Genomic DNA, 12907 nt, shown 5'->3' with positions numbered 1-12907 from the left:
TTCATTGATTCTTAGCGCTGCTAATTGTTGTTGGATCTGGTATTTCTTCGAGAGGGGGAAGGGACCCAAAGGCTATTCCTGCTCCTCCTCAACCTCTAACGGCTTCCTACTCACCAGCCCTCCTTGTAGGAAATCTCTGTTGTCCTGAACATAGTTTATTACAATCAAAGGCCCTTTTCCTATATTACGGGATGGGAAATCTGGGCTTGTCATTGAAAATGCACACAACAGCTAGTCCTGGCTTACTGGGAGTGTACATTTTCAAGAGTAACTATAACTGTACCCTTAAAAACATAATTTGTGAGTTGACCCTAAGAATGACTTTTGCAGAAGAATAGAGACTTCTTGAGACGCACAACTTCACTTGGCTCAGGCTGTCTAGTCACGTTTCAGGGGGAGGAGGGGGATGGCAGGGGCAATACAAATAGTATCTTTGGATCAACAGTAGACATAGGCACGAACAGCATTACAAACGCAAAAAAGGCCACGAAGCCTGTTCGGCTGTTCGTGAACAGGCTGTTCGTGAGGCCCCATTCCAAATGAACAGGTGGTCGTTGGAAGCCTCGTTTGTTGCTGTTCGTTAAGCCAGACAGTCTGGCACTTGCAATCAATTCCCATGGCAACTCAGGGAGGGATTATCTGAACTTCTGCTGTTGCTCTCCTTCTGCCTGCCAGCTGATAGTTTAAACGGATCTTTAAAGGGCCAGGTAAGTGGATTAGAGGGGGGGGGCTAAGTGGGAGGGTTCAGGGGTGAGGGTGGGTGGGGGCTGCAGGCCCCCACAAACAATGAACATGTTCGTGACAGCATCATGTTTGTCAGTGTTCGTTGTTCGTGGATGGCAACGAACCACAAACAGCGTGTTCGGGTTTTTTCCCCCCATTCGTGCCCATGTCTAATCAACAGCCACAATAATCCCTCCCTCCTCCTCTAGTCATTCTAAAAGAACCATTACAGATAAAAGGTGATACCATTTGTGTTCTCTGTTAAAGAAATGCAAATTCTACTTCAGTGCAGAATTCTGTAACCTGTCCAAATCTTGCACCTTTGCATTAGTTTTATCCTGCATATTTTGTTCCAGGACATGCTGTGGACACCTAAACCCTGCTTTTAGTTCCTGAAAACCATTTTTTTTTGGCCACTGCTCTTGCTTCTGAAAGGTTAATAGGTATTTGTTTGAACACTTTCAAGCATATCTTTACAACCATAAAGGCTAGAAACTTGCTTTAAAAATAATGCTGTATTTTGCAGGCTGGGCTGAATTTGATGGAATATACAGACTTCCCCAAACGTAGTCCAGTTGCAAAATTTGAAAGGGGGAGCTTGGAAGAGAAGATATGTATGAGGAATTGTAGGGCCGTGCATGTATTGAGAGAAGAGGGCTAAAAGATGTCTGGCGGAGGGGAGGGAGAAGCAAATCCTCTTAATGTTACAAATTTTGGTACTGATGCTCAGAGACAGTATATCTCCAAAACCATTTAACAACAACAACATCCGATTTATATACCGCCCTTCAGGACAACTTAATGCCCACTCAGAGCAGGTTACAAAGTATTTTATTATTGTCCCCACAACAAAACATCCTGTGAGGTGAGTGGGACTGAGAGAGCTCTGAAAGAGCTGTGGCTGACCCAAGGTCACCCAGCTGGCTTCAAGTGGAGGAGTGGGGAATCAAACCCGGCTCTCCAGATTAGAGTCCCGCGCTCTTAAACACTACACCAAACCGGTGTAAGGCTAAGGAGGAAAGGCTGTTATTCTCTGGCTGTGCTTGTGAAAGGGTAGGTAGCTCGTACTTAATGGAGGCAGGATGCTGGACTAGTTAGTTATTTGGCCTGATCTGGTAAGACAGTCTCTGTGTCATAAATACCTTTGCTCTCTGAAGTCATTGTCTGCATCTTGTCCGCCCCTTTTCCAAATCCATGCTATTGCGAAACTTGCTATATTTAACAGCGTTCGCTAAGATTGTCAGGATTAGAGGTGGGTATGAACTGAAATACGAACCAAAATTCATCATGAACCAGTGATTCATCGAAGGGGATTTCTGGTGAACTGCATGATTTTTAGCTCGGTTCATTTGGTTCATTTTTTGGTTCGTCACTGTAGACAGCCTGGCGCTGATCAGTTTCCCTAGGCAATGGGAGGTCGGCTTTCTGAAGACTGTCTGCTGCCCTGGAAGTGACGTATTCATGAACCAAACGAACCAGTTCGCGAACTGGGCAATTTCATGCCGGTTCGTGGTTCACGAAACATGACAAACCATGAACTACAATGAACTGCCATTTTCCCGGTTCATGCTCATCTCTAGTCAGAATTCCAGAAACCCAAAATCCTGAGCTTGATAACAAGATTTTACTTGACATGACTATATGCATTCACGTTCTCCATCATCTTCCCACCTTGGATTGGTGCTGTTAAGGGATTTTTTTGGGATCCGTCTTCTAAAACCCATGTGTGAGCACTCATTCAAGCGAGACAACGACATGGAAGGCAAATTTGCCTTCGCGGTAAATTCCTTCTGCCTCAGTGGTGTAATTAAGTTGCAGATCAACATAAACTTGTAAGAAACAAGAGAGTTTCCAGCAACTGTGAACATCCTTTTGTTTTCATTCCGTAACTAATATTTCAGCCTTGGAAGTGTTACTTCCCAGAAGTGTTTCAAATTCATAACGAAAGTATAGCTCCAGCATTTGAGGTGTTTCTATTACACTGCGACATGACTTGACCTGTCGCTCAAGCTTTTGTGGTGCCATGTATTCTGAGAAATGTTATTCTGAAGAGATGCTTGTATTAAGCTTTTTGATCTTTTGATTCATTTTGTTTGGTAAACAATTTAGCATCAAAGTATTTAACCATAAGTTTGGTGTAGTGGTTAAGAGCAGCAGGACTCTAATCTGGAGAACTAGGTTTGATTCCCTGCTCCTCTGCTTGAAGCCAGCTGGGTAACCTTGGGTCAGTCACAGCTTCCCGGGGCTCTCTCAGCCCCACCCACCTCACAGGGTGATTGTTGTGGGGATAACAATAACATACTTTGTAAACCGCTCTTAAGTGGATGTTAAGTTGCTCTGAAGGGTGGTATATAAGTTGAATGTTGTTGTTGTTGTTCTTATTATTATTATAAGGATAAGTATAGCTCATTATGCATCAGGCCCTGGGAACCTCATGTGTCTGTGTTTTGTGTAACAATAAAACTCATATTTCTCTATATCCCTGTGGTTAGTGTCTTAGATCATATTTGGGTAAGTGGTACTAGGGAAATTTATAACTGGCAGCACAATACGACTATTAAAAAAGTTTCCCTGTCGGGTGCATTGAAAACCTTTACTCAGAGGTGAAATAATCGCTTTTGACCTTGCAGGGTGTCTGCGCCGACCTGTGCAAAGTTTCTGGCCACCATCTTTACCAGACCGTCGAATCGAACGCAGGTGCCTTGGGGGAGCTGAAGCGGCTGTTTGAAGATCAAGTGGAGCACGTTCATCAGACGCTCGCCCTGCACCTCTACACCTCTGTGCTGTCCCGCCTGCAAGTGGAGTCTTACATCTATGGGTTGCTCAGCTGCTCTTCTCTGCTGAGATCTGTGGGAATACAGCAGCAGGAGCCAGGTGTGTTCCCCATGTGGGTTTCTGCTTCTAACGGGAGGATGTTGCACTTCATTGTCAGGACACAAAATCCTGTGCAGTCAACATAGCAGCATTCTGCGCAAAGGAACTCTGGGGACGTGTATAAATTTTGTAAACGAAGCTTGATGGCATAGATTTGCACAAATCTTTATTGTGTATGGCATAGATTTTGCATAAATCATTATTGTGTATGGCATAGATTTTGCATAAATCATTACTGTGTGGGGGGGAGGGGGTTGGATGGGCAAGGTGCTATATTTTCTTTCATGAGTATCTCACTCCACCTCTGATGAATTCAGGGCACCGTTGATAGGTGTTACCCTGCTTTTTCTTCTGCAGAACTCTGCGAGGTAGGTTAAGCGAAGAGTTTGCAACTAGTCCAGAGACAGTCCGGGAAGTTGGGAAGGATTTGAATTTTGGTCTCCTTGGTTCCGGTCTAATGCTCGAAACATAGTACACCACACTGACTCTTTTTTAAGAGTCTCTACCAGTGGAATTTGTGGAACGTGGAATTTGTCTGGCCTTGACAGGCAACTAAGATTTGTGTCATACCATAGAGGTGGGAGACCTGGGCAGACGCCATGAATTTTCCCCCTATCCCAGGGGAGGAGGGGATCTTAATTGTGACACCGCACTGAGTTTCAGAGGTGCTCAGAGCCCAGTGTGACAGGCCTCCGGCCTCTTCCTCAGTTCTTAGCTCTGGGACAAAGGTCTTGTTGCAGACATCCTATTGTTTCCTGGCCTCTATGTCATGTCTGAGCCCCATCCATGCCAATGCTAATACAGAACTAATGCTTTATACTGCAACTTGATGTCATATTGCCAATGCCATAACTGTTCCTTTCATAACTGTTTCTTTCACAGGCTGCTTGCAGGTGCTTATCTAACGAACTGTAGTAACTTTCAGTGTTCATGACCTTGAGTACTACATTGCTGTGTATTGCTTTCTCAGTGACTCGACTTGATAGCACAGCTATGCGAGATGTTCTCAGGGCAAATTCGCGCCAAAAATCCTGTTTCCTGTGGGGAGGGGGGAAGGAGCAAATGTGTGTGTTAAGAGGAAGGTTTCCCCCAAGAATTACTATTCCTGTCAATCTTGCTCTTACTGCTTAGATGCTTACCTTGCTTCTGAGTAATCCTATGGACATATATATGGAAATGATTTGATTTCTGAATAAAACCATTTAACCAGGAGCCTGGACTTCTTGTTGCAAGGGTACCGGGATCTATCTGCCATATCCTGTCACCCGTAGCCTGACATTCTATAAGGCTCACTGCGAGGTTTGGGAGAGTCTCGTTATCTTTCTCCCAAGCATGGAGAAGAGGACAAGAAGAAGAGAATCCTCTTGTCATTGTTGTGCTGGCGAGGGCATTTGTTGACCCCAGCTTCTTGCGATGGCTGTGTTTAAACACCCTGCCACAACACCGCTGGAGATCCCACTGCATGTTTGTCCCAGTGGATCCCCAAAGAGATCTCAGTGCATGCTTCCTCCCAGTGGATTCCCAAAGAGATCCTACTGCACGTTTCCTCCCAGCAGATTCCCAGAGCACTGCCTTATTCCCTTCCAAGCTCTTATTTGCAGCTTCAGTAGAAATAAACTCGCTTATTTAAAAAAGTGGAAAGCTGCAGTTCTCTGGAGGCTTTAATCTGCACCCAGCACTGTGCATACGTGATGCTTTTGCAACATCAGAAACACAGGCCGACATGTTGGCTATGCTGTTAATTTTGGCACATGGAACAGTGAAAAGGAACTCGGCTGTCCCTCATGAAAACACTTCCTAGCCCAAGGGACGTTTGCACAGTGGAAGTTCTTGCATATGAAGCTGCTGTATGCTGATTCAGATCATTGGGCACAGTATTATCTGTGCTTACCAGTAGGAGCTCTCCAAGGCCCCAGGCAGAGAAAAGTCTTTCCCAGCTCCTGCTGCTTGAGGTCCTTTAATCTTGGATTCTCAGCCTGGAAGAAGGGCCTGATGTAAAAGTCCTGGCAGTTGTTGGACAAGGTGAACAGCCTTTCCGGATCCGTCCCCAGCCCAGTTGTGTATGTGCACAACCCTATTGATTGGACTTCTCTCTTTCCTTTGCTAGTTGCAATTAATCTGCTATAAAAATGTAAACCCATAGACCAATCCGAGAATTCCAGAAAAAATGGAAAATATTTTTAGCTTATAGTAAAAAGTCAAGTAGCACCTTTAAGACTAACCAACTTTATTGTAGCATAAGCTTTCAAGAGCCACAGCTCTCTTCATCAGATCTGATGAAGAGAGCTGTGGCTCTCGAAAGCTTATGTCACAATAAAGTTGGTTAGTCTTAAAGGTGCTACTGGACCCTTTACTGTTTTGCTGCTACAGATTAACACGGCTAACTCCTCTGGATTTTTCGATTATGTAGCTGAAAATTAAGAATAATTAAAAACGACTATTAAATATAATGACAGATGGAAAGATATTTAAATAGGAGTAAGAAATTAGGAATATGGATGGGCAAGTTCTATATTGGTATATGGTTTAATTAATGACAATTTGATTTAACTGATAGTTTATCTATTACTTTTCTCTCTCATAGTATTTAGATGTTGTGTTTATATTCATGTGTGATCCAGATTATTATTGATGATTGAAGTAGTGGATGACTGTAGAGATATGGTTTGGAAGTAATTACGATGCAATTATGCTTTTTGTGTATATGTTCGAGTTTGCTATCCGAAATAGATAAAAAAAAATGTAAACCCATTTTGTCTTTGCAGCAAACCTGAGGTAGGCTGTGCTGAGGCCGAGTTCTCACATGCCACTTGGGGTGCTTTTCAGTCTTCTCACCGTTGTTGTGCACCTGCAAAACGCAGGCGCTTCTGAAAGCACAAGTGTCAGCTTTCTAACAGGGGAAAACTGTTAGAAACTGTTAGGGAAAATTGCAAATCAGTTTTCTTCAGGGCCTCTGGTCCCATTTCAATTTTGTGTGTTTTACAGTGTGCTTGTTGTGTAGCTATTTGAGTGTCAGCCTAGGGATCTTCGAGGCCCAGGTTTGAATTCTTGCACGGGCCAGTAACAGACTCTTAGCCTACCCTACCTTACAGGGCTGTTGTGAGGATAAAATGGAGGAGAAGAGACCGGTGTAAGCCACTTCGGGTCCCCGTTGGGGAAGGAAGGGATTTGAACCCCCTGCAGGGCTTCCTGGCCGTAGTCTGTCTCTGGCTCCCCTAATTCTTCATTCTCATTTGCAGCTCTGAAGCAGATAGAAAACATTTCCACAGACTTGGGTCCCTTGAAAGAATCCATCAGCGTTCTCTTTGGTTTTACCCGTAGAGTTGTGGAAGACCCTCAGTTCCAAAGTGACATTCTCTCGTGGCTCCGGAGGCTGGTGAGAAACTCAGGGGCTCAGGGGGCGGGTGGGTTCTGCAGCAGGCCCCAGTTATTTCAGGCGGCCAGGCAGAACGTCATAGGAAGAGGCTGCATTTTGTGGGCTGTGGAGTCCCTTTCTCCCATTACTCAGTGAATGCACTAACTGTTGGTTATATTGTATTTTACTTTCACTGTCGTGTAATCTGTCTTGCATCTCAGCAAGAAAGATGGACAATAAATAGATACAGATACAGATGATAGAGCTAGAGCTAGAGATTGGGGTGGGGTGGGGTGGGTGGGAGATGCCAAGATCTTCCCAGCATCTTTGCTTTGTATTTGTTGCAGCGTGACATTCTGCTTGACATTCTATTTATTTATTTTATTTATACTTATATTCTGCCCTCCCCGTGAGCAGGCTCAGGGCGGATAACAACCTTAAAATCATTTTAAAACGTTCCATAGTAAAACATTAAAACATCACATAAAAATAGCAGCACTCTTTGCCTGGCGGCAGCAGTACAACTATTAATGAACAATACAGCAGTACAACTAGTTATAGCAGTAACAACAGCTGAAAAAACAAACAGTGGTGGGCAGCTTTCCCAGGGAGGGGGGTAGACGTTGTATCCTCCAGCCAGCGGAGGCCCAGCCTCAGCCATATGCCTGGCAGAACAACTCTGTCGTACAGGCCCGGCAGAAGGATAGCAAATCCTGCCGGGCCCTGGTTTCAGTAGACAGAGCGTTCCACCAGGTAGGAGGCAGGACTGAGAAAGCCCTGGCTCTAGTCGAGGTGAGGCGGGCCTCCTTGGGGCCAGGGACCGATAATTATTTTTCTCCTGATCGGAGGGTCCTCCGGGGAATATACGGGGAGAGACGACCCCTCAAGTACGCTGGCCCCAGTCCGCACAAGGCCTTATAGGTCAATACCAGAACCTTGAACCTGATCCGGTACTCCACTATTATTCTAGTATTTTCCTTATTATCTTCCCTTGAATTAGAGTAGCCACTGATTGTGTCTCCCCATAAAACAGTAAATGAAATGTCATTGCTTTCAGCATGTGGTTTGGTAGCATCAAGATCAGGACCAGGGCGGATAAAAATCAATGATTTTTTAAAAAACAACCCCAAAAAATCAGATTTTTAAAATTTAAATTGGATTTTTTTAATAAAATGTTTTTTGAGGAAAAATCTATCTAAAGATAGTTTTCTATTTAAGATACATTAAAGTCCAAAGGCTATCATCATCAAATAAGGATGAGTTTTTAATTATGTAGCATGAGGCTGTATAATCATGCAATGATTAAATTTTTTGGTAAACGAATTCCATTAATCCATTCACAATGTCATGCTCTTCCAGAGGGTTCTCTAAGATTATTGGGCAGTTTTTCTGCCTAGAAGATATTATCACAGAGGCTTGGTTTTACAGTTCTCAGACCTGTGAATTTGTGTCTGCAGAGATCACGTCTCTTCTTCACAGCAAAAAGGTTATAAAATGAACATACATAGTAGAGAAAAAGACCTTAATCCCATTGTTCCTTTGCAAATCTTTGTACACAGAACCAACCCCGTACCTCTTAAGTGCCAAATTTCCAAAAAATTCAGTGAATAGAAGATTGTTGGAAGTTGAATAGATCAGCACAAGAAGCTAAGTGGGGGGAGTCTATATGTAGAAAAGAATGAGTCTTTATGTAGAAAACCATGATTTAAATCATGATTTAAATCAAATCCACCTTAACCAGGACTGCATCAGTGGTTAGGTTAAGTATATGTTAGGGTAGATATACTTAGGGTGGTTAGGTTAAGTATATCTTATGCCCAGCCTTTTGTAGTTCCTGCTTTCGGTGTTGTTCTATGCAGGTGGTGTACTTGTCCTCTCCATAATTGTGAGATCGCATGAGATGGAAGGCAGGGGCCTGTATTTAAGCTCTGAGTTATGGTAGATGCTTTGGAAATAAATAATAGTAGCTTGATAAGTGGAGAGAATTGGGCAGAGAGCTTTAAAGGTTGTAGCTAGTGTGGGCGTAGTGGAATGACAGTGTGTGTTCTAGCTGATAATGGTTGTAGCCGAATGACAGTCACTTTGTTAAGCATTTTTGCAGCTGCTATGACAGCGGTTTGGTGGTTCTCTCCTCTTTTATCATCTTTAATGCTGCCTTTCATTGTTCCAGGTTTCAGTCTTGCAAAGGGTTGGCTCTCCCGGAGACCATCTCTTCCTCTTCAACCACATCCTTCGATGCCCTGCGGGTGTCAGCAAATGGGCAGTTCCCTTCATTCAGGTGAGAACTTTTAAATTTGTCTTGTTACATGGAATCTCTGAGGCTTGCTTCCCTCCACAGTAGTGGCTCTGCGTCAGGGCTGTACCACTTCAGATTTGCTGGTGAGGCACAGACTGTGAATTGAACGCTCCCTGCAAAAAAAAAAAAAATCAACGTAAAAATTCATGCATGTAGGAAACTCCCATGTTGGCAAGAAGGATCATAGCCTTGACTCCTCCCTGACATGCTAGCTTTCTATGTGCAGGGATTTTGTTTTTGTGTGGAGAGAGAGCCATCTGTGTGAGCCTCTCCATCTGCAGTCTGAAGTGGATCAACCTAGGGACAGGTTTACTGCCTTATTCAGAACCAGGCCTCCGTCTGAAGTAGCAGAGTGGGTCGTAGTCCTTGTTCCACGTGAAACTCCCGTCTCTGATGTGGCGCTGCTGGCTCACTTCACATTTGCAGCATGGTATCCCGTCTTGCAGTTAGACCGGCCGGCAGTAGAGGTAAAAGTGGGTGATGGATTGGGGTGCTGTATGTGTGCCAGCCAAGGGAATGGGCGTGGCTGCTTAAAATGACATTGTGTTATTAACGAAATAGGCAGTCCCCTAGTTAGTTGGGGGAAATTAGCTTAAAGGAGATAAAGTGAGAGGGGGTAACTGGGATTCTCCACCAATGTTTATGGTGATTTTTTTCCCTTAAGAGGCCAGAAAGGCTTTTATGAAAAGAGAAATAAAAAGCAAACATACAGTCACACACAGGACACAGATGAGGCTAACTAAGAGGAAAACAGTGAGGAGAGGGGAGAAAGCAATTTCAGGAAAGCCTGTAATTACCAGTCTTGAAGATGGAAGTTCACGGAGGCAGCAGCGAAATAACCAGTGTTTCACGGAGAGAAGAAGAGATGGCCCAAATGGTGTGTGTGTGTGGAGGGGGGGCGGGGGGTGTCTGTGCAGGTCGCAGAACACACACTCGCTTGCTCACTCTCTCCTGCTGTCACTCACTCCCTCTCTCCTGCTAGCTCTGTCTCTCTCTCGCTCTCTCCCTGGTGGCTAGGGATTCCAGATAAAGGGCAAAATGCTCCCTGTGGCAAGCTCATGTCTTCGCCCCCTAAACTGCCCCTCAGCAGCAGGAGGCGTCCGACTGCTAACCGTGTGTCTGCCACACACTTCTCTATGCAAAGGAGTGCATCTCTTTCCCCCTCCCACCTTAAGGTTTCCAACACTGCCTTTGCAAACAGCAGGCAGTTTGGGGAACAGTGCCTGGGGAGGGCAGAGTTTGAGGAGGATGTTTTGTCACTCCCGTATGATACTCTAGGCTGCCTCCCCAGCCAGTATGGTCTTTACCACAGAGTCTGTGTGAAATCCCTAGAGCATCACTATGTGGAATCCAGTTTTTCTTTCTGTTCCTCTATTCCTTGGGGCCTGGAAGGGGCAAATCCCTGCAGTGGGCAGGTAAATAGGAGGCCTATCCCATTCACTAATCACTGTAGTTCATTTGCAGTAAACTGAATTTTATCTTTCTTATTCAGAGCCTGTTACTTATTCACTTATTAATGCAGTTCTGATCTTGCCAGCTCTCTGTTAAGGCCTTTATACAATTTGGATTCAGAAGTTGTCATTTCATTTACTGAGACTGCAAACCACAGTGAGCCCTGGCCCAGCCACTCTGCTTCTATAATTTTCCTGTCTCAGGCATCTGCCTGAGCAGTTTATGATCCTGATAATGGGTCCTAATTGCAACTAAAATTCTCGGGGGGAGGGGGGGGAATACAGAATCAACCCAGGGATGTAGCATTTCAGACCACACGGGAAAGAGAACCTAATGGAATGCTCTCCCATGTAGAAAAACTGCCTTTGTGGAAAGCTAGCATATCAAGGAAACGGGTTTAACCTTGCTGGCCATGTTATCAACTGTTCTGGTGATGGGATATAAATGCGTGAAAAAGCAGTAGCTATTCACGTACAAGGAGATTTTCCAGATCGGGGAGCATTCAGACTGTGTTTCCCCCACTTGCACTCTGAAGTGGCACAGTCCAGAATAGTTTATACATATGACCTTTCTACACAGCGGGATCTTTTCTGAGCTTACCTTCTTGATCTGACACCTACACACTCTTCAGGTCTTGTAGAACTTACCTGTCTGTAATCCCCAACAAACTAACCTTACCCCCAAACAGGGCTTTTTTTCTGGGAAAAGGGGTGGTGGAACTCAGGACCGCACTTTGGGTCCGCTGGAACAAGAGGAGAGTTTTTTAAAGTTGAAATCGCCCTCGGCGAAAATAGTCACATGGCCGGTGGTCCCGCCCCCTGATCTTCAGACAGAGGGGAGTTTAGATTGCCCTCGGCGCCGCTCCAGCAGCATGGAGGGCAATCTCAACTCCCCTCTGGAGATCAGGGGGCGGGACCACCGGCCATGTGACCATTTTCAAGAGGTGCTAGAACTCTGTTCCACCGCATTCCTGTTGAAAAAAAGCCCTGCCTCCAAATATCTGCATCTTTGATTCACAAAAGACAAGCTTCTGTATGTTACTTAGAGGCACCCACCCCAGTGATTCACATGTTTGTTTCTGTATAAATTCTTTCAGATTCGGGTTCTGAGAAACCCATCGGGAGTCTTTCATTTTATGCAGTCCCTTGCATTGCTGATGTCTCCTGCCAAGTAAGTACGAAGGAGAGAAATTGGAGCAAGGAGCGAGTCCTGTGTCAAGTTGGCTCCTATAGGTACATTTAGCAAGCCCTGACCTGGATAGCCCAAGTGAGACTCTGATCTCATTAGATCTCAGAGCTAAGCAGGGTTGGCCTTGGGTAGTATTTGGAAAGACCAGGGTTGCAGGGACAGGCAGTGGCAAACCATTTCTGTTAGTCTCTTGCCATGAAAACCCCACAAGGGGTTGCTATAAGTCAGCTGTGACTGAAGGGCACTCTCCACCACATTTAGCAAGCTTTGGACAGACTTGATCTCTGTGTCTGAAAACAAAAGGTGACAAAATGACGATGGTGGGGACGGGGAGAGACACTGGCCAGAATTGGCATCCACAGAACAGAGTTGGGTGGATCCAGCCAACCTCCTAGTAACCTTCTGCTAACCTAGAGGAGCCTTCCTCCAACTGTAGGGGCTCTTATTCCAAGCAAAGAGCTACTTCGCTTGGAGGAAGGCTCTGTAGATTAGACAAAGCCTTTGAACTTGAGCCAAAAGGACAGATGGGGTATAAACATTTTAATAAACAAACAAGCTTTGCTCAGCGGAGTAGTAGAATAAGGGTAGGATTCACTTCAATGGCTGATTCTGCACATGTCGGATAATGCACTTTAGCAATCGTTTGGAAGTGGATTTCTTGTTTCACACACGAAAAATTCAGTTCCAAATGATCTCTAAAGAGGATTGGAAGTGCATTATCCAATGTGTGCGGAATCAGCCAATGTCTGTTTCCCCGAAGAGAGCTGTGTTTCTCGAAAGCTTATGCTACAATAAAGTTGGTTAGTCTTAAAGGTGCTACTGGACTCTTTACTGTTTTGCAATTACAGACTAACACAGCTAACTCCTATGGATCTGTTTCCCCGAAGAGGAAACAGATCCAGCCCATCCTGCTTACGGACTTAGCCGTGCAGTCCCTTCTGACTGCCATTCTTTGTTATTACGCTTTGTGCATGAATAGACCACTTGAACGCTGGTCACGCTGAATAAACGGTGCAGGT

General features: G+C 44.9%; 1 protein-coding gene across 1 annotated transcript in view; it reads left to right on the top strand.

The window, feature by feature from the left end:
* EPG5 (ectopic P-granules 5 autophagy tethering factor) overlaps positions 1-12907 on the top strand; it is an 86070-nt gene that overhangs the window by 8944 nt on the left and 64219 nt on the right. Inside the window, exons 3-6 of the mRNA XM_054986445.1 lie at positions 3354-3597; positions 6837-6973; positions 9123-9230; positions 11797-11870. Of these exons, the coding sequence (XP_054842420.1) occupies positions 3354-3597; positions 6837-6973; positions 9123-9230; positions 11797-11870 (563 nt within the window). The remainder of the gene's footprint in view (positions 1-3353; positions 3598-6836; positions 6974-9122; positions 9231-11796; positions 11871-12907) is intronic.

This window comes from Eublepharis macularius, chromosome 8, assembly GCF_028583425.1.
Source record: "Eublepharis macularius isolate TG4126 chromosome 8, MPM_Emac_v1.0, whole genome shotgun sequence".
In the NCBI taxonomy this organism is placed as follows: domain Eukaryota; kingdom Metazoa; phylum Chordata; class Lepidosauria; order Squamata; family Eublepharidae; genus Eublepharis; species Eublepharis macularius.
The sequence above is the reverse complement of the archived record's forward strand: the minus strand, read 5'-3'. Positions and strand labels throughout refer to the sequence as shown.